General features: G+C 59.0%; 1 protein-coding gene across 9 annotated transcripts in view; it reads left to right on the forward strand.

Moving 5' to 3' along the window:
* Positions 1 to 429: 429 nt before the first annotated feature.
* The window catches only part of ANK2 (ankyrin 2), a 167,208-nt gene continuing 147,499 nt past the window's right edge, over positions 430 to 20,138 (forward strand). For all 9 annotated transcript variants that reach the window (XM_036233406.1, XM_036233408.1, XM_036233417.1 and 6 more), the window contains exon 1: positions 430 to 543. In XM_036233406.1, the coding sequence (XP_036089299.1) occupies positions 463 to 543 (81 nt within the window). In that variant the 5' untranslated portion in view covers positions 430 to 462. The remainder of the gene's footprint in view (positions 544 to 20,138) is intronic.

Here is a 20,138-nt window from a genome sequence, read left to right on the forward strand (position 1 = left end):
TCCTTGAGGGGCGTGTCGAAAGATCATCGTTTGAAATCAGGCCAACAGCCCCTGAGCTGTGTCGCTTTCTCACAGCCACTGTAGGGTACGAGCCCCGGCCCCTGAGTGTCCTCTTCGCGGCTAAAGGCACCTCGGGTCAGAGGCACACCTGGGGGGACGCTGGTTTCCGCACCGGCTCGTCGTGTCTGTCCTGGTCGAAGTACCTGGAGGGCGAAGAGCGGGCGAGCGGGCGGGCGGCGCCCGAGCGAGCGTGGAGGGCGTGTGGACCGGCGGCCGGCCGCCCCGGTCCGCGTCCCCTTGACCCCAGCGCCGCGCCCCCTCCCCAGGCTTTGTTCGCCGTAACGGCCCGGCGGTAATTGGCCGGCGCGGTCGGATGCGCGGAGCAGCCGCTGCCATGGCAACGCGCGCCCCCTCCCCGCGCGCCGGGCGAGCGCACAGCGGCCGCTCGGCAGACGCGCAGCGATGGACGAGGACGCCGCTCCGCGGAGCGACAGCGGCGAGAAGTTCAACGGCGGCGGTCAGAGGCGGAAAAGGCCCAGAAAGGTGGGGGGCGCCAGGGCGCCGACGGACGCGGCGCAGGTGCGCGCGGCGGGGCCCGGGGCGGCGCAGCCACGGGCGGCGCGGGACGAGGTGTGTCGCCGCGGCGCCCGCCGCGTGCGGGGCGTTAGCTGGCACCGCGGCCGTCGTTTTATTTTTAGAACGAGCGAGTCTAAGAGGGAGGGCGCAGGAGGTGGGGCGCGGAGCACAGGGAGGACCGGGGGCCGGCGCGTGTGCTCCGTGACGGCGACGCTCGGGAAATGGCTGCGCGGCAGATGCCTCTCGGCCCCACCCCGAGAGCGCCGGCCCTCCAGAGGGAAGGCTGCCGCCAGAACGGGGGCCCGGGGTGACGGGTCCTTGGTGTGCTCCGCTGCCCGCCTTTTCCCAGACACCCGCGTGACAGCCCTGTCAGGGCGGAGAGGCAGCTAGGAACGCCGGGGTGGGGTGCTGGGGGACGCGGCCTGTAGCACGCCCACCCCCGCCGCCGCCCCCGCCGCCGCCCCCGCCGTCCGCCCCCGCAGCCGCCCCCACGGCCATCCCCACAGCCGCGTTCGCATGCAAATGAGCCGGGCAGACGCCGCCAGGGCCCCGCGGGCCCGGCCCCGCCCAGCGCCAGCTCCCTTTCGGCTGGGTCCTCCTGGGCGGCGCCCCGCCCCCCACGGCCCTCTGCGCCCCCTGAACACATTCTCCTCACCCCATCCGCCCCTGAGGCCACCACAGGGCAGGGAGCGGACCTGATTCTGATGTGAATGGTGCCAGTGCTGGATGGTGAGGATTTCTAAAGAGCAGATTAAAACAATAGTTAGGTTAACAGATGAATATTTTTCATTCTGATCATGCCGAACTTGCATTGTGCTTCAGAATTACAGATCTCGGGTAAATGGCTCATAACCTAAAAATTCAAAAGGACTAGAAACCTCTGATGTTTAAAGGATCATTGTGCTAGCAAAGAAGGGGTTCATTTGTTTGTGTGGTGCTGTGTAATTTGATAAAGCGAGCATGCCCCCGTAGGAAAACCTTCGCAACGGCAGGACGGTGGTGCAGTCCGCAGGGGCACAGGACAGCCCGGCCGGCAGGGCCCAGGGTCCTTTGGTCGGGGTCTGCCTCCCATCCCCCCGCCCTCCACAAGGGCATTTTATAGAGTGTCAGCTAATTGACTGACATTTTAAAATGAGAAGGAAAAAAAAGTAGAAAAGAGAAATAGGGCAGGAGATAGAGAACAAGGAAGAAAGAGGAATCTGTGTTCACATTCACATCATCTCCAAACCCTCCTCCCTGCTCTCCTGGGAAGGGGTGCTGGGGCTGCTGAAGGTGGGAGTGGGCGTGTTGGGACCTGAGTGTGACATCGACCTCAGGGCCGAAGTCCCTGGAAGCCCCCGGGGGTGTTTGAGGGACCACAGGAGGCCCATCGACTGCAATGTTTCTAAAGCTCCATTTTCTCAAACATATTTATTTTAGGAATAAATTCTTTTCCATACCTGCAGTCAAAATGGTAGTGGTTCATAGACAGCATGTGTGTGTGTGTGTGTGCATACACACACTCAGAGGTGTATATTAAGTGAGCTGTTAAAACACAGCAGATATTGAGCATTAAAAGTAATTTCACCTACGAGAAAATACATGCATGTGCACATACATGTATACATTCTTTAGCCTGTCACGTCAGGTGTAAGCAGGTTTGAATCTTGCCTCGTCCTTTACCGCTGTGTGTTTGGAGTCTGTCATTTTCTCATCCAAGTCCTCATCTATGAGGTGTGACCAACTGCATATCCCTTTAGGTGTTTTGTGAGGACTAGAAATAATGTGCATAGAGTTCTTAGAGCTGTTGGTGGCGATAGTGGGAGGTTACTGTCCCTTTGAATGGAAGTCACCTGTTGGGTGAACTCTGTAGAGCGAAGTCTGCATTTCAAGAGGGGCAGAGCAGAGGCCACTGGCCAGTTTTCAGCATGTCCCCGCGGTGCGCTGTCACCGAGAGCGCGTACCCCATCGGGTTTGCCAGGTCTGTGTGCACGCACCCAGGTCTTCAGGTTACGGTCTCGCTCTCCCCACAGCAGGCGACCTAAACGTTCACATTAGAAACCAGACCATTAAATGTGCTTTGATGAGGGAGTGACCAAGGGACAAGCTTCCAGTAAGGATGAGATCAGAGAGAACATTAATCCAGTTGTCTGCTCTGGGGGTGCGTCCAGGAAAGGGGGCATGTTCTGGGTTGGGGCCCCCAGAGAGCGGGGGGGGGGGCTTGCCACAGAGTACCCCAGCGGGGCCTAGCTCCAGGGGCAGCTCAGACCGTGGCTGGTGCAGCGGAGACGGGCTGCCTGGCAGGCTGTGCCACGACGATGCTCGTGTTGGGCCTGAGTGCAGGCTGATGGGGCTGGGGCCTTTCCATCCTGCTCCGTTGGGGGCACGGAGGGGCCTGGTCCCAGGGCGATGCCCCCATTGTTCGCGTACAATGGGGCACCAAGGCCATGCCGACGGTGCCAGGCCAGGCCCTGGGTGCCAGTGGCTGCTCCTCTGTCTCTCGAGCTTCAACACAAAGGGACTTTGGGAGACAGAGAGTGGCGTATTGATTACTGGATGTGCTTCAGTGTCCCAGGAAGGTGAATCAGAGAGCCTCGTGGCCGAAGGCTGCACAGACACCGTCCCCACCCAGCTGGAGAAGTGCATACCTCTGTCCCGTTCAGCACAGGACGCGTATCTCCCGCGGACACCGGCGCCGAGCTGCCCCGTGTCCCCTGCAAAGCTCCCAGGTCCCCGCAGCTTCCTCTGCTGCTGAGCCCTCTCCGGCTGTTTCCTCCGCCGCCGCTCACAGTGGGCCGGGTTCTGCAGGGTGCCCGCTCTGACCCGGGGCGCCTGTGCACTGGTCCCCTCCTGGCCGTCTGTAAGGCTCTGCGATGCGGGACAGCTCTGTCCCTTCCTTCTGCGTCCCTTATGGTGTCGATGTGTTGCTGTGGGCATTTCCTTCACTCCATCCAGACTTTGAAAACACACAGGGTGAGTGGGACGACAGGATGAGCCAGCAGGGTCTCCATGTGCTGGGTGTCGCGGCAAGCTGGCCGGAAGAATGGGCCCGGCCTCGTGGCAGCTGTGACCCCTCTGCGCAACGTGCATGCGAGGCCAGCTGCCGCTCGGGGCCGGTGCCTCCTTGCACCCTTTTCTGCGGGGGCTCGGCTTCTCTCTCCTTCTCGATCAGCTTTCTGAGGAGACAGGCGATTGCATGTTGAAAGGGAACTCCTGTTTTTCGTCCGTACTGGTCACCGCTGGGTCCTGATTCCGGGCACAGTCAGGCGCCAGTGTGCCCGCAGCCGCCTGCTTCCCCACTGGCGTTCTGTTCCGACCTGTCGGTGGCAGAAACGGACCCGCGGCCTGGTTCCGCCTCGGCGGGCCCGGGCGTTCACACGGCAGATAGGTCACGCCTCGGTGTCCTGTCCTGTTGGACATTCACCTTTCCTTTCTGTAGTGCAAATTCGATTATTTTTTCTAGGCCTACCACCATGACAAGTGATTGTCTGTTGGCCCTGGAGTGGCCTTGAGGAAATGAAGTACTTACACCAATTTAGGTAACAGATGACGACTGTCTGCGTTATGACAACCAAAATTCAAGTTCCACGGTGTGATAGCTACGTGGAATCTAAAATTCTGAAATTGAAATTTATGAAATTTAGTAAGAATACACCCAGCGGAATGTGTATGAAATTATTCATACATATGCGTTTAACAAACAGTGTCTTTGGATGTGACCAAATAATAGCAAAAGATACCATAAAATTGGCCATGTTTCCTAAATGATGGCATTGGGTTATTCCTTAGCAAAGGCTTTCAAATTGTACCTGCGGCCAGTATGGTGGATAAGATAATATTTGATAAGAGTATTTATTGAAATAAATTTTAGGGAGGGTGGATCTGGTCATTGCTTTCTCTGGAAATATATTATGGTTTTTGAGTTCACTTTCTTCCATGTGACTAGTTGAGATTGTATTTCTTTCATGATGTAGAGCTGTCTCTTCCCATTTTAAAATAATTGCTTTTGCTACAATCAAAAAACATTTTTGTGCATGTCCTGTTTTTGCCTGTTTTCGTGTGACCACTGTCTCAGTTGGGAAAAGATGGAAAACCAAATAGACCCAAATAGTAATAGACATCTGTGATGTTAATTACAGATTATTTTCATTTGCTGGCAGTTACAAGTAGGTGTTTTTTGTATTATCATTTTTAATGTTCTTGAAAGTTAACAATAAATGTAGAAATTAGAGAGCAAAATTATGGAGATGATCTCATAAAAATGGTTCTACTTGTTAAGATTATGAAGCTGAACGCAATACAAATGTAAAGGTAAGACTCGAAAATAAATTTCAGGGCTGTTTTTAGGAGACTTTATGTTATTTGTCACTAATATTCAACTAGCTACAGTTGAATGTGTTTAGGTTACAATGGGAAAACACTTTTCTGTGTATTTCATTTGAATTAAAAAGGCACCTAACTTATGTAGAGCTCACCGGTCAGCTGCTTTTAATGTAATGCTTTATTTTGGGGTTGACCAAACACATGAAACTGAAATTTGATGTTTTTCATAAACACACAAAAAATGCCATTTTTTTTTTTTAGTAGGTGTGTACAAATGGCTTTTCTCCCACTGAAAGTCATTTTTGGAGCTTTTGGTAATACGGTCCATTTTAACCTGTGCGCTGTTGGGTGTGAAAGGTGTGTATTACTTACTCTGGATAATTCTGCCCAGTTGGTTCTCTAGGCAGGTGAAGGAGGCCCTGGCGGTCCCAGCGGGCGTGGCAGCAGGGACAGGCCCCGCCTTTCCTCAGCAATGGTGCAGGGGAGGCTCCACCTGGAGCACCGGCTGGGGCTGGGGCCTTCCGGTCCTGCCCTCCTTGTTCATTGAGCTCACGGGGCCAGTGCTGTGGTCCTGGGAGCATGTTCCTGGCAGCAGGACCCTCCCGAGACTCCGTCTCTGTCACTTCAGGATAGAAACACCAGATCCCCAGCTGCCCGCCCCTTGCCCTGGAGCCCGGCGGTGGCACTGTCCTCGCTTCGGGGTGCTGACCCCGCTCGCTGCCACCACCCTGCTCTGAGAAAATTCAGACCAGTGTGAAATGTATGGCCTTGCATGGTTCTTTTTCGAAGTAAACTAGCTTTTATTTTTTGGTCTAAGTCATGAATGGACAATTTTCTTATGCCATCTGTAGAATCTCCAACAAAGAAATTTAGAATTGAAGTTTAGACGATGGTAGGACTTCTCAAATTCCCCGGAAACATATCTGTGTCGCTCCCTCTGTGTGCACGGTAAAGATGATTAGTTTTGCCACAGGTTTCTCTCTGGTTCAGTGGACGACGCTGGCTCTGCTGACCTCGCTGCTCACGTGATCGCTGTGTCTCTGGCCACCGAGGAACGTCCCTTTGTTTTCTAAGCATGCCATCACGAGTCTGTCTAGTTCCTGGGGCAAACGTGAATCAGAGAGACGGTTTGGGCAGCTGTTCCCAAAGAAAACCAGACAAATCACCGTTATCTCATTTTTACTTCTTTTTCTTCAAACAGTTTTCCTAAGTGTTGAAAATGTGAATTTTACAGCTACATCTTTGCAACATAAAATCTAGTAGCAATTGCCTGCGATCAACAGATAAAAGTCTTTAAGCTTTTCCTGCCCTTACGTGTGAAAGAATTGTGAAGACTCACAAAAATTGGGGCAGTTGGTTGTGAGTACACTAGGCGTGTGGCACTTAGGTGACTCCCGAAATCACCATGAGAACATTTACATTGTTACTTCTAAATGACGTGTTCAACGGAGGTCCCCAGAAGCCTTCACATCTGTCACCTGTGTTTGCTTCCACCCTTTGAAATGCTCTGAATGTCATATAACTAGGCATCTCATTAAAACTCTGGAAAACGTCAACTTTATAACATACACTGAAAAGCAAGCAGAATTGTGGAGCGCGCCCTCGGTGGGGGGCTGGAAGGCGCCTCGCGGAGCCCACGGGGGAGCCTGCGGCGGTGCGCGGAGCTGAGGAGGACAACCGGGAGCGGCGCATCGGGTCGTGGCTCGTCTCAGAGAGAGACGGCCCGGCTAAGAGTCGACAGTGGAGACGCTTCCAATGAGCATAACGAATGGCCACCTAGGTTCAAGGAAAAACTCTAAGGATACAAAGTCAAGTACACGATGTCAGACTCAGCGGTCGCAGGAAGTTGGAGACGGAGGTCAAAGTGCTGCTGGCGGAGGAGACTGAAGCCCGGCGCGCCGGCGACGGCGGCCGTGTGATCGGCGGCGGTGCGGGGGTGGGGTGGGGGGCAGTGGCCGGCGACGGCGGGCGTGTGATGGGGGCCAGTCGGGAGGAAGCGGGGAGGTGGCCCTGCCCACGTCAGCCAGCAGTTTGTCACAGAACAGCCCTGCCTCCTGGAGGGTGGAGCTGAACCATGTGTTGGCACAGGATGCGCGATGAGCCCAGCCGGGGCGCGCGGCCTTGCAGGGCCCCCGCCGCGGCGTCGCGGCTCCTGTGCCGGAGACGGTGGAAGCGCCTCGGCGAAGCAGAGTGTGGCCCAGTCTGGGACATCCACGTACGTTCACGGGACCGACGCGCTGTGGCCGGTCTTTTACAAGTCCAGCGGTGTGTTCGGCCCTTGACGCAGCTATGTGACATCCTAACCCGAGTCTTTTTCTGCCGAGCGAAACGAAGCGGAACAAGGAAAGAGCCGCTCCATCTGCCGCGAGGCCGCTCACGCTGCCCTCGGATGACGCAGGCATGTGAATGTCACTCAGTTAATTTATTTTTTAAGTAATGAGTAAATTTAACTCTTATTATTGATCGAACATATAGAATTTATGTCTCCACTTAATGACACTGAAGAATCCTAGGACAGGCGTATCTGGGTAACACAGCCGGACAGCCCTGCGCGCCGGGCCATCTGTGTACTTCAGGTGACCTAGGGCTCAGCCTGTCCCTGAGGACTCTGCACAGGATACAGCAGCACGGAACAGAGCAGGGAGAGGGGCGTGGCCCTGCAGTTGCCCTGCGCACACCCTGCCCCCGCGTCTCCATGGCGAGGAGGCTCCTGGTGCCCGGGAGGTTGTCCCTGGACACCCGGAGGAGGGAAGAAGCAGCCTATCGCTGTGTTTTCTGGAATCGGCTCAGGCCCCCGCTGGTCCTCGGCTGCTGTCACGCCACAGAGACACCTCGTCCCCTGGCGCCCGGCCGTCTGCACTCAGCATCCTGGGCGCTCGTGATTGATTCTGTGTGACAGCAGCAAAGAATGTGCCCTGCCTGGGATGCCAGCCGATTACTTCCAGTGCAACGGCTGCTGGGAATGCTGGCGGAGCTCGCGGTGTCTGTCCAGCTCGAAGGGCGGAGGGAAGCGCCCCTGCGGGCGGGCGTGCTGGGGAGCCCTGCGCTCAGCGGGCGCGTGGCGGCGGCGGCGGCGAGCGTGGCCTCCTCCTCCCGGTGTCCAGACGTGGCGGGCCGTGGCGTTCGGTCCGATGTGTGTTCGTTGAGGACCCGGCATCCACGGCCCTTGGGCGGTGTCGTGGGGTCGAGTGGACGGTGCCATCACCAGGGCACGTGACGAGGACAGAGCCAGCCCTGCTGAGACCCCTCTCGACACGGTCTCTGTGGTGGCTGCACGCGGGTCCCCACCGGGAGCCGCACCGCTGCCTGGGCCTCGGTGCCGGGTCCCCTGCCCCCCCACCTCCTCATCGCCGCATCTTCACACGCGCCGGTCTTACGGGGGGGGGGGTCCTCTCCTGGGGGCGCGTCGCAAGGTCTCACTGCCCAGCACGGCGCTCGGCACGGCGCTCGGCACGCCTCAGACCCCGGACTCGGAACGAGTGAGCTCGAGGCGCTGCACGCCCTCCCTCAGCACCCCTGGCTCTCGCCGGCTGCCTCCTCACTGGTCCGAGCCGTGTCACCGTCAGAAACGGCCAGGTGCAGCGGCGCCGCGCCCCGCAGGCCCGCCGGGTGCGCGCGGACGCCGCGGGCGGCACGGTCCACAGCCGCGGGCACGCGCCGAGCCGCTCGACCCGCCGTCCCGGGAGGGAGCTGGGGCCCCACACCCCGCGGTTCCGACTGGCGGGGCGGTGCTGTGCCCGAGGGGCGGTGGGATCGCTGTCCCGGGAAGAGGTGAGTCCAGCTGGACTCGGCCTTGACCCTCCCAGCGCGTGCGGTCCCCATTACTCCTGTCACCAGAGGCTCGAAAACCAGAACAGTCGGGGGCACGTGCCGTGGCTCCGCGAAGCCTTTGAAATGGTTTGATGGGAAAACAGTGTGGTCCGTCAGGCGCAGTGGGGGGCCCCTCCCTGCACGGCATGAGAACACGCCCTGGGAGGACCCTGCTGCCCACGGGCCTCGGTGTCCGGTCAGAGAAGGGCGCGGTCAGCGCCCCCTGGTTGTGACCGGGAGTGACGGAGCTGCGTGGGAGCCCCGCCTCGCGGCTCGGCGCCCCAGCCCTTGCGTGCCCGCGCTCGGGACGCCGTAAGCAGCGCGAGGCCGTGGGAACCCTTCACGTGGAGGCAGAAGTTCTGCCACCTGGAGAAATTCATGACGTCTGTCACCAGCTCAGCCTGCTGGCTTGTTTTCCTAAATCTGCCACCTGCCTGTTGGTTTGAGAGCGAGAGGCCCATTGATTTTTTTTTTTTTTGATGCCTTTGTCCCTGGGGGAGCATATCTGCCCCCAGACCCGCAGGACAGAAAGCAGAGGGAGATGCCAGCGGAGGTGGAACCAGACGGCCCTGGGGAGGACGTGCAGAGGTGGGGCGGGCTGAGGAAAGCGCACAGGAAGCCACTGGGCGGAGGGCGGGGCCCACGCGGGGTGCGTCAGTGCTGGCAGAACCGCGCCTTGCTCTTTGGGTTAGAATTGCTGTTTTGATGTGATCCCGATAGGAATCATCTTCCCTTGAAGACGACTCTGAAATCCTTCACAGAGAACCCCAGGCGTCAGGTAGTTTACATGAGGTTATGAGCAGCTGGGTCTCTGCTGAGATGTGATGGCTTTAAGGGTCTCTTCTATGCAGTTAGGTAAACGCAGTTATTCCGTTCTGCACTTTCCGTCTCGTTCCCCGAAAAATGACGTCCTCCTTACAGCCCAGCCATCAGCCGAGTGGCCGCACGTCTGTAGTGCTCAGTTCGGTAAGTTCGGACTCATGTCTGAACCCTGAGGCCATCACCACGGTCAGAAAACAACACGTTCAGCCCCTCTGGGTCGGCAGAGGCGCTGGGCCTGGCCCCGCCTCTTCCCCAGCAGGGAGTGTGCTGTTCACTGCAGATTCGGGAGGACAGCGGGGCCCCAGGCGGGCGGCCGTCCCTGCTTGGTCTGGGAGAGCTGCTTTCAGGGCTGTGGCTCCGGCTCCACCTCGGGGCGCGGCTCAGCTCACTGCAGCAGGACTGGCCTCTGGTGGCGCTTCGGGGAACAGCACTGCCGCCCGGCCAGGGCTGCTGACGCAGCGCCTGGCACTGCCAGCACGCGGCCGGCGGAGGGCACCGCTGCTGGTGCAGGGCTGGCCGTCCCCTGTGACCACCCTGTGGGCGCTTCTGTGCGACCATCCCCCGGCTTTCTCAGAGCGGTTCGCCCTGACCTCACTTCCCTCCAGCTGATCCTTCAGAACAGCTCTCCGCACGTCCCTGTAAAGCAGCAGTCCCCAGCCTTTCTGGCACCAGGGACTGTGCGCCCTCACCCCCTGCTGTGCGGCCCGTGTCCCACCCGTCCTCGTCCAGGGGCGGGCGACCCTCGATGCAGATTATGCCAAATAATCAGCAGCAACAAAAGCCCAGCGGAGCCAGTAAGTGCCGGTGGGGAGGTCGCAGGGCACAGGGTTAATGCACAGAAATCAGTCCTTTCTTCCGTGGCACCGATCGATGATGGCAATTTTAAGTTAAAAACACGCACTTAGATATGAATCTGTCGAGACAGGTCCGGGACCTGAGCGAGGGCTGACACTCCAGGGAAAGGGGCCGAAGACGACGCAGGCGGGCGAGGGCCTTCCGCGCTCGTGCAGAGGCAGCCCACGGGGTTAGGGTGCCGCTCTCCCCGCTTCCTCCACGGACTCAGCAGGACCACGACAGGGCCCCGGCCGGTCGTCTGGGATGCGGACAAACCGCTCCGCAGCCCCGGGGAGCAGCGAGTGGCCGGAGTCGCCGGCATGGTCCTACAGGAGCCCGAAGCGTAGCTAAGGGGGGAACGGGCGAGACCGGAGACCCCCTGAGGGGAGGCAGTGCCCCAGTGCGAGGCTAGTGCTGGGCGAGGCGGGCGCCGGCTCCGTGTGTGACAGGGGCCTTCGCGCGGTGTCCCAGGCGTCTCGGAGCACAGCACTAGGCTACTCGGAGTTTCTGGGACACACTGAGTCGTCCCTGGGGACGGGCTTTGTTTCCCGTCCCTCCCAGCCTGCCCTGCTTGTCTGACTTCTGTCTTTGGGCCCAAAGAGAAGAGTGGCAGGGAGAGGGGCCGGGAGGTGACGCAGGCCGGGAGAGGTCCCTGCAGGCTGCGCACACGCGTAATTAATGATTTCTGCCGTTCTCCCCAGAATTGCTTTTCTTCTCGCCGTATTTACCTAATTTACATCCCTTCAGCTACTTAGAAAAGTCAGCAATAAATCATCCTCTGTCCATCCCGCGGGTAGACGTGGCCCCCGTTACGCGGCCCCGTTTGTCTGCTCCCGATGGGGTTGGAGCACAGCCGCGCCCCCTGCAGCGTGACTTCCGCGCGCACCGTGGGGCACGCCGGTTGCTGCTGATGTTCGTGGCCTGAGGCGGTTCATCTTCCTTCGCTTTTTTTTTTTTTTTTTTTTTTTTGGTAACATCTGTATAAGAAAGGCATGGCATTAAATGCTAAGGGAAAAAAATGCCTAAATGGCCAGGAATCGACTGAGTTTGATCCCCTTCCTGGTTCAAAAATATCAACTGTTTTAAAAGTAGCGTTTTCTAAGACTTCAGATTGCTTTAGAGGAAAATGTTTTTGAAAGAGGACAAGAATAGTAACAATGTTTTAATGGCAATTTTTGAAAGTAGTCAAAACTCACTTTTGCATATGTCACCATCAATTTATTATAAATGACTAAAACAATTTAAAATCCTGCTTAGCACTAAGCAAAATCCAGTTAAAATAGTGCTTAGTCCTTCTGAAACACATAGGATCCCTGGCAATACATTACCGAACGTTATTTGTGCATTTCATGATTCGTCAACATTTAGGACGCGAAGCTTTTATTGTTAGTGTTTTCAAAGTCAGCTAAATAAAGTCGATAGAGGATGCACAGTGGACACATCCATCACCGTTCCTCAGTGAACGGGACGTGTGTGCACTCCCGGATGCCGCTTTAAATGCAGAACAAGGGGGAGAAGTTCAAGCCTCGTTTCATAGCGAAAGACTAATGTTTGGATTTTAGCAAGTTAAGAACTCTGAATTGTCATTTCTGTTCCCTCCCTCCTGCATGACTCATTCCCCCCCTCAGAAGACAGACAGATTGCCGCCCAGGGCCTCTGGAGCCAGGAGCTGACAGGTATCTGCTGAGTCGCCTCCTCTGCCCCTCTGCCGCCAGGGTCGCCAGCCCCACTGAGTGCAACGCCCACCAGGGAGCCTGGTTCCTCCAGGGGACACAACGGTCCTTTCTCCACAAGTTAGATGCCGTGTGTGTGTGTGTGTGTGTGTGTGTGTGAGATTTTGATGGCGACGTGGGAATTTTAGGCAGAAAAATGAGGAAAAAAGAAACGCAGGTTTTTGCCTTCATAAAATTTTAGGAAACATTGTTACATAGAGATTACAAATGCAGACAGTTGTTTTAAGAAAAGAATTATAAAAATCTTGTGTAGTTGGGAAGAAACTGGAAAACAAGGTGAAATCATTAAAAAAAAAAAGCAAGTGAAGTGAGTCTGTGATTTAAAATTAGTGAAATAAAGAGTAATGGGTGAGGCCCCCCTGGCAGTGTGTGGTTAGGGAGAAGGACCAGCATGAACGGGAAGCTGCTGGGTCCGGTGCACTCCGTGTACTCAGTGGCTGTCACCCTAGGAGACAGGGGACAGTCCAGTCACATGGGCGGTGGGTCCCAGCAGACAGGTGGGCTCGGGGCCGGATATCTGAGAGGGGTTTTGGGTATTCTTAAACTGCCAGGAAGTTGGTGACAGGCGAGTCTTATCAGTAGGTCACACTCCTGAAGCCCTAGGTGGTTACCAGTCTCGAATGGGATTAAATTTTCATGTCAAAGCGGAAATCCAGTTATCTAAACCGAGGTGCAAAAGTGAGTTGGCCCTGCATTTGGGGGAATCAGAGGAAGTGTTGCCCCTCTCTGCCTGGGGACAGGATGGCGGGGGGGAGGGGAGGGCGGCGAGGAGAGGGCAGAGCGGAGTGAGGCAGAGGCCATGGCCGGGTGCGAACAGCGGAAAGGGAAATTCGGAAGTCAGAAACAATTTCAAGGGGTGGAGGGCGGCGGGATTACGAAAAGGTTAGACGTGTGAAAAAAATTAACCAAAAATTGGCTGCCGAGACAATTTTGAGACTCACTCATTTTACACTTCCCATTGAGACGCTCAAGCACACCCCAAGTAATTTCCAGTTGGTTTTGCTGTGGGCGCGGGAGTTCATCTGCAGAACCGTTTGTGTAAAGATGGCCTTGTTCCGGGGCCACCATGCGGGGGACCACGGCCGGACGGGGGCCTCGGCGTCCACTGCGACAGCCAGCCCTGTGGGTTTTCGTACTCTGAACGGTGTGCCCGGTCACCCGGGGCCACTCTGGGGCGTGTGAGCCAGTGCCCGGCCCAGTGCGCGTCAGAGTGCGCTTTGAGACGGTGTTAACAAGTGACCTTTAGTTAGTCGTAATGTGCTGCTCGAACAGGGGGTGAGGTTGAGAGAAATCCGGGGATCCGACCTCTGAGAACCCGCAAGTGCCTGCTGGGGCTCCACGTTTGCCCGCGGCATCTGTTTCGATTTGTTTTTACTTAAAAGACACGTGCGCGGCATTTTGGTTCATAGTCCGTGTTCGGCTTAGCGTTGTGTGCCTCGGCGGGGACGATGCTTTCTGTCACTCTTCTTCAGGACAGGAAAAGGTCCCCCCGAACATGTGTCGCAGCCCGAGAGCTGCCCCTCACCCGGCGTGGGCAGCAGCGCGGCGCAGGGCCGGAGCCGCCCCGCGTGCGAGGGGGACCCGCATCGGCTTCCCCAGGGGCGGGCCATAGCACCCGCAGGGGGCGCTTCAGTTCTGTGTTGTTTTTCTCCATTTTCAGCAGAGACCCTTTTCTCGGGTTTTCTGCTGCGTAGAGGTGCCCTTGGTTGGAGCAGGGCTGGGTGGCCATGGAACCAGCAAGCCGTGGAGGCAGGGGGAGCCCCCACTGTGCTTTGTCCAGAATTGCGCCCCCATAGCCCGAGTCAGCTGTCCCGGGCAGAGTCGTGAATACTCCCCTCTACGGGGACCCGGGGCCAACCCCGCAGACGGCCCTAACGCAGTAGGACGTCCCCGGTCGTGACTGCGGCTGGCCCTGCGGCGTGTGTCTCGTTGGCTTTGGTTTTGCTTCGAGCACGATGGCCTTTCATGCCCAGCCTGAGGAGTGAGAGGGCGTCTCGCAGGGCGGCCCTGCGGTGCCGCGAACCTCCGCGTCTATTCCTGCGGCGGGGCCAGTGTTCCCGTTGCGGAAACTGAGCTTCGGGGATGGACTGTGCGAGCACAGCGTTCCGTCTCCTCCCGCGTCTCCCCGGGCTTCGGCGGCCCGCCCGCTCCTGGTCACGTGGTGGTTGCCCTTCGCTTTTCATCCAGAGCGAAGCTTCTGGAGGGCGACTCTCCCTTCTGACTCGGGCCTGGCCTGGGCTTCGGGCCTGGGCTTCAGTCCTGGCCGTGGACGTCGCGTGACAAGGAAGAGGCCAGTGCTCACCTTCGGCCCCTGTGCCGGCGGCCCACCACGGCTCCTGCCCACGGCGTGGAGGCGGAGGCCAGGTGCCCTGGGGGCCCTTCGGAAAGGCGCTGGTCTCATTCACGGGCTGGTCACCTCCAAAGGCCTCCCCTTCCGATCTGCCACTTTTGACACGGTGCCAGCACGTGCGTTTGTGGGGACACAGAGCTTGAGGGCGTCCCGCGCCCTGCGACCTGGAGCTGCACTGCCCGGCCTTCCCGCCCCGCTGGGCGCACCCGGGGTGGGCGCGCACGGTGTTGCTCCCCCAGGGTGCTGGGTCTTCTCACACGCTGTTTTGGGGCGCCCCATCTCCTTTCCCGCCTGCGCCCTGCGTTTCTGTCTTAACGGTCTGCTTTCCTTCCCCCGCGTGCCTTTACGGTCAGGGTTGGCAGGCTGGCGGGGCGCCCGGGGCCGGGGCCCAAGCCCGGGCCTCCCCCGCACAGAGACGCGGCTTCCGCGACGCGACCGAGACCATTGCGGGACGAGGTAATAAAGACGGCCGGAGTGGAGACCCGCGGACGTGGCGCGCGCTGCCTCAGGTGCTGCGGTCGGCGTGACACACGCGTGTTCGAATTCTCCACCGTCGATGCGATGGAGAGGATCACGCCCTTTTGCTTAAGAGTGTTTTTTGTTTAAGAATTTTCGACTCTTCAAGGTTGTGCCTTGTCTTTTGGAACAAACAATACTTACTTCTGGGTGTTGGTTCTTCTATGTTTTACATTTCGGTATTTTCTAATTGGAGTCAAAACTGAAGAAGACGCCTGCAGAGTAGTTGACTGTAGAGTTTCCGGATGTTTCCAAAGCCGCCTCCCCAGTCGTTCACGTCCTTCTGGACTGGCCCCCGCGGGGCAGCAGCGCCCGGCGGGGCCCACCTGTCCCGGCGCCGCCGGGCGGCCCTGGGCTGCTGTCTGGTCAGCGGCGTCCTGCATGTTCTCCAGGGTCACGTTCGGCCATCCTTCTACTGTTGATTCTGTAAAATAATGAGCTGTTTCTTCTGATAACTTACTGGTCAGGAATACTGAATTTCAGGCTATAATTTATGGTTCATAAAAAGTATAGACTAGGAGCCCATTCAGTTACACTCATTTTTATTGGTTTCTAGGCATGAATGATTTATATGTAGTATATAATTTAAATATAAGGAATTTCACAAAAATTTAAGCTACACATGGGTTAAATTGGGAGTTACATAAAGAATAACAATTAAAAATGGTTTTGTCTCAATCAAGAAAAATCCATCTTTTCCTTTGTAAATAGTCTAGACACACGGATAAGACTTCACGCTACTCGCACTCCAGGACTCACACCAGCTCGGGCTCCTCTCTTCCTGGCTGGTGGGGACATTCCCTTGGAAACCACTAACACGTGATCTCCGAGTAACGATTTAATTCCTCAAGTAAAAGTACAAATTCCCTACGGATAAAAGGCACAAAAACATCCTCAGGGATTTTTCAGACAAACAGGTTTGAGATTGGAGATTCCATTTTCACATTTCTATCACAATTCAATGCTTTTGACTAAAATAAAAATGCCAAGAAATAGCATTTTTATGAAGAGCTGCTATACTCCCCAAGGGGGAGGCAGCGTGGTTTAAAGCCACCGCAGGTTGCCAGCAGGAGGCGGAGCAGAGCCCCGCGCCCCGCCCCGCCCCGCGCCCCTTGAGGCCCTGCTTCAGGAGAGGGCCCGGCCCTGGGGAGACAGGCGGAGGCTGCTGGAGCAGTGGGCACCCTGAAGCCGGACACGTGCAGACAGGGCGGCAGCTTCATCTTCAAGGTCTGCATGGCGCTAAGCCGGGACAGTCACCGCAGACTGCTCCAGTGGCAGGTGTCGCAGCAACTCTGAAAACAGTGCGCTGACAGTTGCTGGATTCTCACCTGTGTGGGCGGGGCCTTTGTCCTTCAGGGCAGGCTCACAGTGGGCCCTCAGGAGCTGCGGGGACAACGGTGGCCCCAGGCAGGAGCTGTGCAGCCATGCAGCAAGGACAGTGAGGATGTTTCTGTCTTCAACGGAGTATTTAGAAAGGCAAGTTTTAGGGATAATTCCCAGGCTTTCACTCTAAGATACCACACAGTAAATTGAAAGAAGGATTTTAGCATCGTAGGGCTTCTCTGATCCTTGAGAACTTAGTTCACGTCGGAGCGAGCACAGAGAGGACGAGCCATGGGGACCCCGTCTGGGTCGTCCCTGGGTCGCCCTTGCCTGGACCCAGCCGTGGAGGGGGAGAGCGCTGGGTGTCTCCTGGAACCGGGTCGTCTGCTTGCGGAACCGCCGAGGGAGGGCCGGCCGTCCCCGTGTCTGTGTGTGCTGTCGGCCTGGCTGTGGGCCAGGCTTCGGGTGAAACAAGCGGGGTCACACATCAACACCGTCACCCTGTGTGGCCGCTGCGCCCTGCCCCCATCCATCTAGGACATGCACGGTGTCTCAGGTCCGGGGATCGCCCCGGACGTCCTGGCCCCTGGCGCAGGCGAGCACCGCCTTGCCGTGCGTCCGCTTGGCCCCGCTGTCCCCCGGCGCTGGTCCGTGGCAGTGACAGTGTGGCTGTGTGGCCGCTGCTCGCGGGGGCCGAGGGCTGGCACCGAGGTGTCCGTGGCCGGCTCGGGCGTGGAGCAGCGCCCCGCCGGCGCCTCAGATCTGCGAAGTGCTGACACCAGGGACGGCAAGTGGCCATCTCCTCGCCTGTCTTAAAGTGAAGTCTGTCCCCTCTGAGGGGCGCTCCATCGCCGCTGGCCCGCGGCTTCAGCGTAAACGGCGTGTGCTCCTTCCTGGGAAGGCAGATGCCAGCTCGTCTCCCTGACGGCAGGGTGCTGGTCCGAGGAAGCCGCTTGTCACACGGTCCGGATCCGGCCAGCCTCGGACGCCAGCTGCAGGCCTGGCCAAAGCCGCCTGGATGGCGGGCAGCTCCCGGGGCTGGAGCCTGGTGCCCTGTCTGTGCGGGGCTCAGCCGGTGAGTGCCTGCTGCTCTGTCCTCTCAGACAGGCGCCCGAGCCACGTGTGAGTGATGCGGTGGACGGAGGGGTGGTGGTCAGCCGTGGGGCCCGCGCCATCACCCGTGGGACTACGCGGCCGGCGCTGTCGGAAGGCTGCTGCCCGTGCATCTCCGGTGGGAGCCCTGCTCTGCCACTGGGAAGGGCTGGGACCCGCCGGAGGTCCGGGGCAGCCGGCTCCATGTACAGCGCCCGCCTGGCCTGCCGCCTCCTTGTGGTGGGAGGGCTGTGCGCAGCCCTCTCCTGTGGGACTGAGCACAGGTCTTGCACCCCCCGGGGGGGACGGGGGGAGCTCTGCCTCGCACGCCGGCCTGGGGACAGCTTCTGGACCAGGCCCTGCGCCTCCTGTGTCAGCAGTGAAAACAGTGACTTTGCTTCTCTGTGTTGCATCCGAAGATGACATGGGGAAACGCGAGCAAAGTGGAGGAATGATGGCTTTTCAAAGACCCGGCAGGCCCCGTGCCCTGATGTACTCATGTCAGACCCACGTGTGACCGAGTGACATCTGATGCTTTACCTGCCTCTTCCCCCTGAGACGGAGGTGATGGAAGAGCATGCGTGTGTCCCTCAGGACCATGGGGGGGGCGTCTTGGGGACTAAGATTGTTCTCTTGCCTATGAACTTCTTTCGTGTTATTAGATCGAAGCTTTAAACACGTGTGATCTTCCCGCCAAAATGTAGCGGTGTCACTGAGTTGACGCTGCGGATTTCCCAGGAGGTCCGTCGAGCGCGTCTCTGGCTGATGGAGGGAGCACGCTTCTGACGAGAGGAGCCCCCGCCGCCTCCTCTGGCTGCGCTGCCCCCCCTTCCTGCTGGGGAGTCCGGAGGGAGGTGTGCCGTGGTGTGAACAGGCTCTGAAGGGGCCGTGGGAAGGGCGTCGTCCCAGAAGCCACCTCGCTCAGAGGGGCACCGTGCGCGAGGCGCAGGCGCCTCTCGGTGGGATGGGCACGAAGCCAGGACGGCTGGCTTGCTGGTGAGCACCGCTGAGAGTTTAGGACAGAGGGACTGCCAGGTGGTAGGCCTGGCACCGCCCCCAGCCAGCTCATTCCCACGACCGCTCCCGCACCCTCCCGGCTGATTACCCTGAAGTCCTTGGGAGGGGAACATGCACGAACTACGTCACAGCAGGTGGCAGTCGATGGCCCACCTGGTGGGAGACACGGGACCCTCCCTGGCCCGTGCAGCCCTCCCGGGAAGCCTGTGTCCTGGTCACTATGCAGAAGGTTTGCCAGAGCGTGGAGCTGGTAAGCCGCTGACCTTCTTAGAAGATGGGCTGTCAGCTGCTCAGCTGGGGGAGGGCTGTGCTCCCTGGGCGCCGGGCGCTGTCCTGTGGCCAGGAGGCGCTGGCCACGAGGCACTGGCGCTGGCCGGCCACCGGCGCCCCTCTCTCTGGTGACTGGCACTGGAGCCGGATTGAGTGCTGGGTTCTCCGTATTTCCGTGGCAAGCATCTCACTTGCTTCTGGGATATTTCATTAACCGTAGTACTTTCAACTTAGTTGGGGTAAAAAAGAAAAAATCGTGAATTATGTCGTCATAAACTACAGTGAGTAGAGACCCCCGATATGGAAACGAGTGTTTTCCCTGTGGGAGGAGTTGCTGTCTGGCTGTTTCCAGCTCCAGCGGGCGGAAGTGCGCTCTGCGCTCGCCTGCACAGCTGTGCTGTGGGTGGGGGCCCCGCACCAGCATTTTCTAAGGGGGCCCGTTGCCATTGCTGACTGTATCCGAATCCCGGGACGCATGTGGGATCAGAGCGGATGACGGATGTCACTGCGTCGGGGACCGAGCACCTTCTCCTACGGGGGACAGTGCAGTGTGTGGGTTCACCAGCCCCGCGGCCCGCAGTGCTGGGGCTCTGACTGCAGCTTCTGAGGTGAATAATTAAGAAATGAGTGACACGCCATTGGCCCACGGAAAAATGGTTGTAAAATTCGGGAAACAGCAGGACAGGCCGTGGGAGTACTCGCGAGTGTCATGGTCGCGGCCGACAGGCGAGCCCTCCCCTTTCCCCGCGTCTCCGTGGGGACTTATGGGACCCTCCGGAAGCTAACCCCGCCACTCCCGCTGCTCCCCGCTTCGCAGAAGCTTGGTTATTCGTCACGGTCCCTGTGTGCCCCTCGGAGGGAGGGGCGGACAGTGGGCTTGGTGTCGCCAGCCAGCTTCCCTGGTCCCCCCGGCCTCCGCCCCCGGCTCCCCCTTCCCCCGCAGGTCCCCGCAGCTCCCCGCCCGGCTCCGCACGGCCTCACGTGGGTCTGTCACCCACAGGGGAGGGGCGACTCCCAGCGCTCCCCGCGGCCCGTGGCAAGCCCCCCCGGTGCGCTGCTCCCCCTGCGCGGCAGCGTCGCTTCCCCTCGCCGAGTGAACCCCGGGAGAAGGGACGAGCGGGGCGATCCGACAGGCGGGACCGCGTCACGTGCCGCAGCGGCGCCGAGGCCCCCGCAGGGCGCCGCGCCCGAGGCCGCGCGCAGGGGGGGCTGCGGCTCAGGCGCCCACGCGCGGGCCGGGCAGACGCGAGCCGGGGAGACGCGGGGCGCGGGAGCCGCGCCGCCCCCGCTGGGACGCGCCCGCCCGCCGCCCGGCCGCCGCCCCGCGCGTCGCCGCGCGCGCACCTGCGCGAGGGCAGGTGTGCGTCCGCGGGCCGCGCCGCGCCGCCCGAGCGACGAGTGACGAGTGACGCGGCCGCGGGGCGGGGCGGGGCGCGCGGCTCCGAGGGCGGCCGCTGCCAGGCGTTGCCGGGTGGCCGAGCGCAGCGCCGCCC

The sequence above is a fragment of the Rousettus aegyptiacus genome, unplaced genomic scaffold (assembly GCF_014176215.1).
Source record: "Rousettus aegyptiacus isolate mRouAeg1 unplaced genomic scaffold, mRouAeg1.p scaffold_m13_p_16, whole genome shotgun sequence".
NCBI lineage: Eukaryota > Metazoa > Chordata > Mammalia > Chiroptera > Pteropodidae > Rousettus > Rousettus aegyptiacus.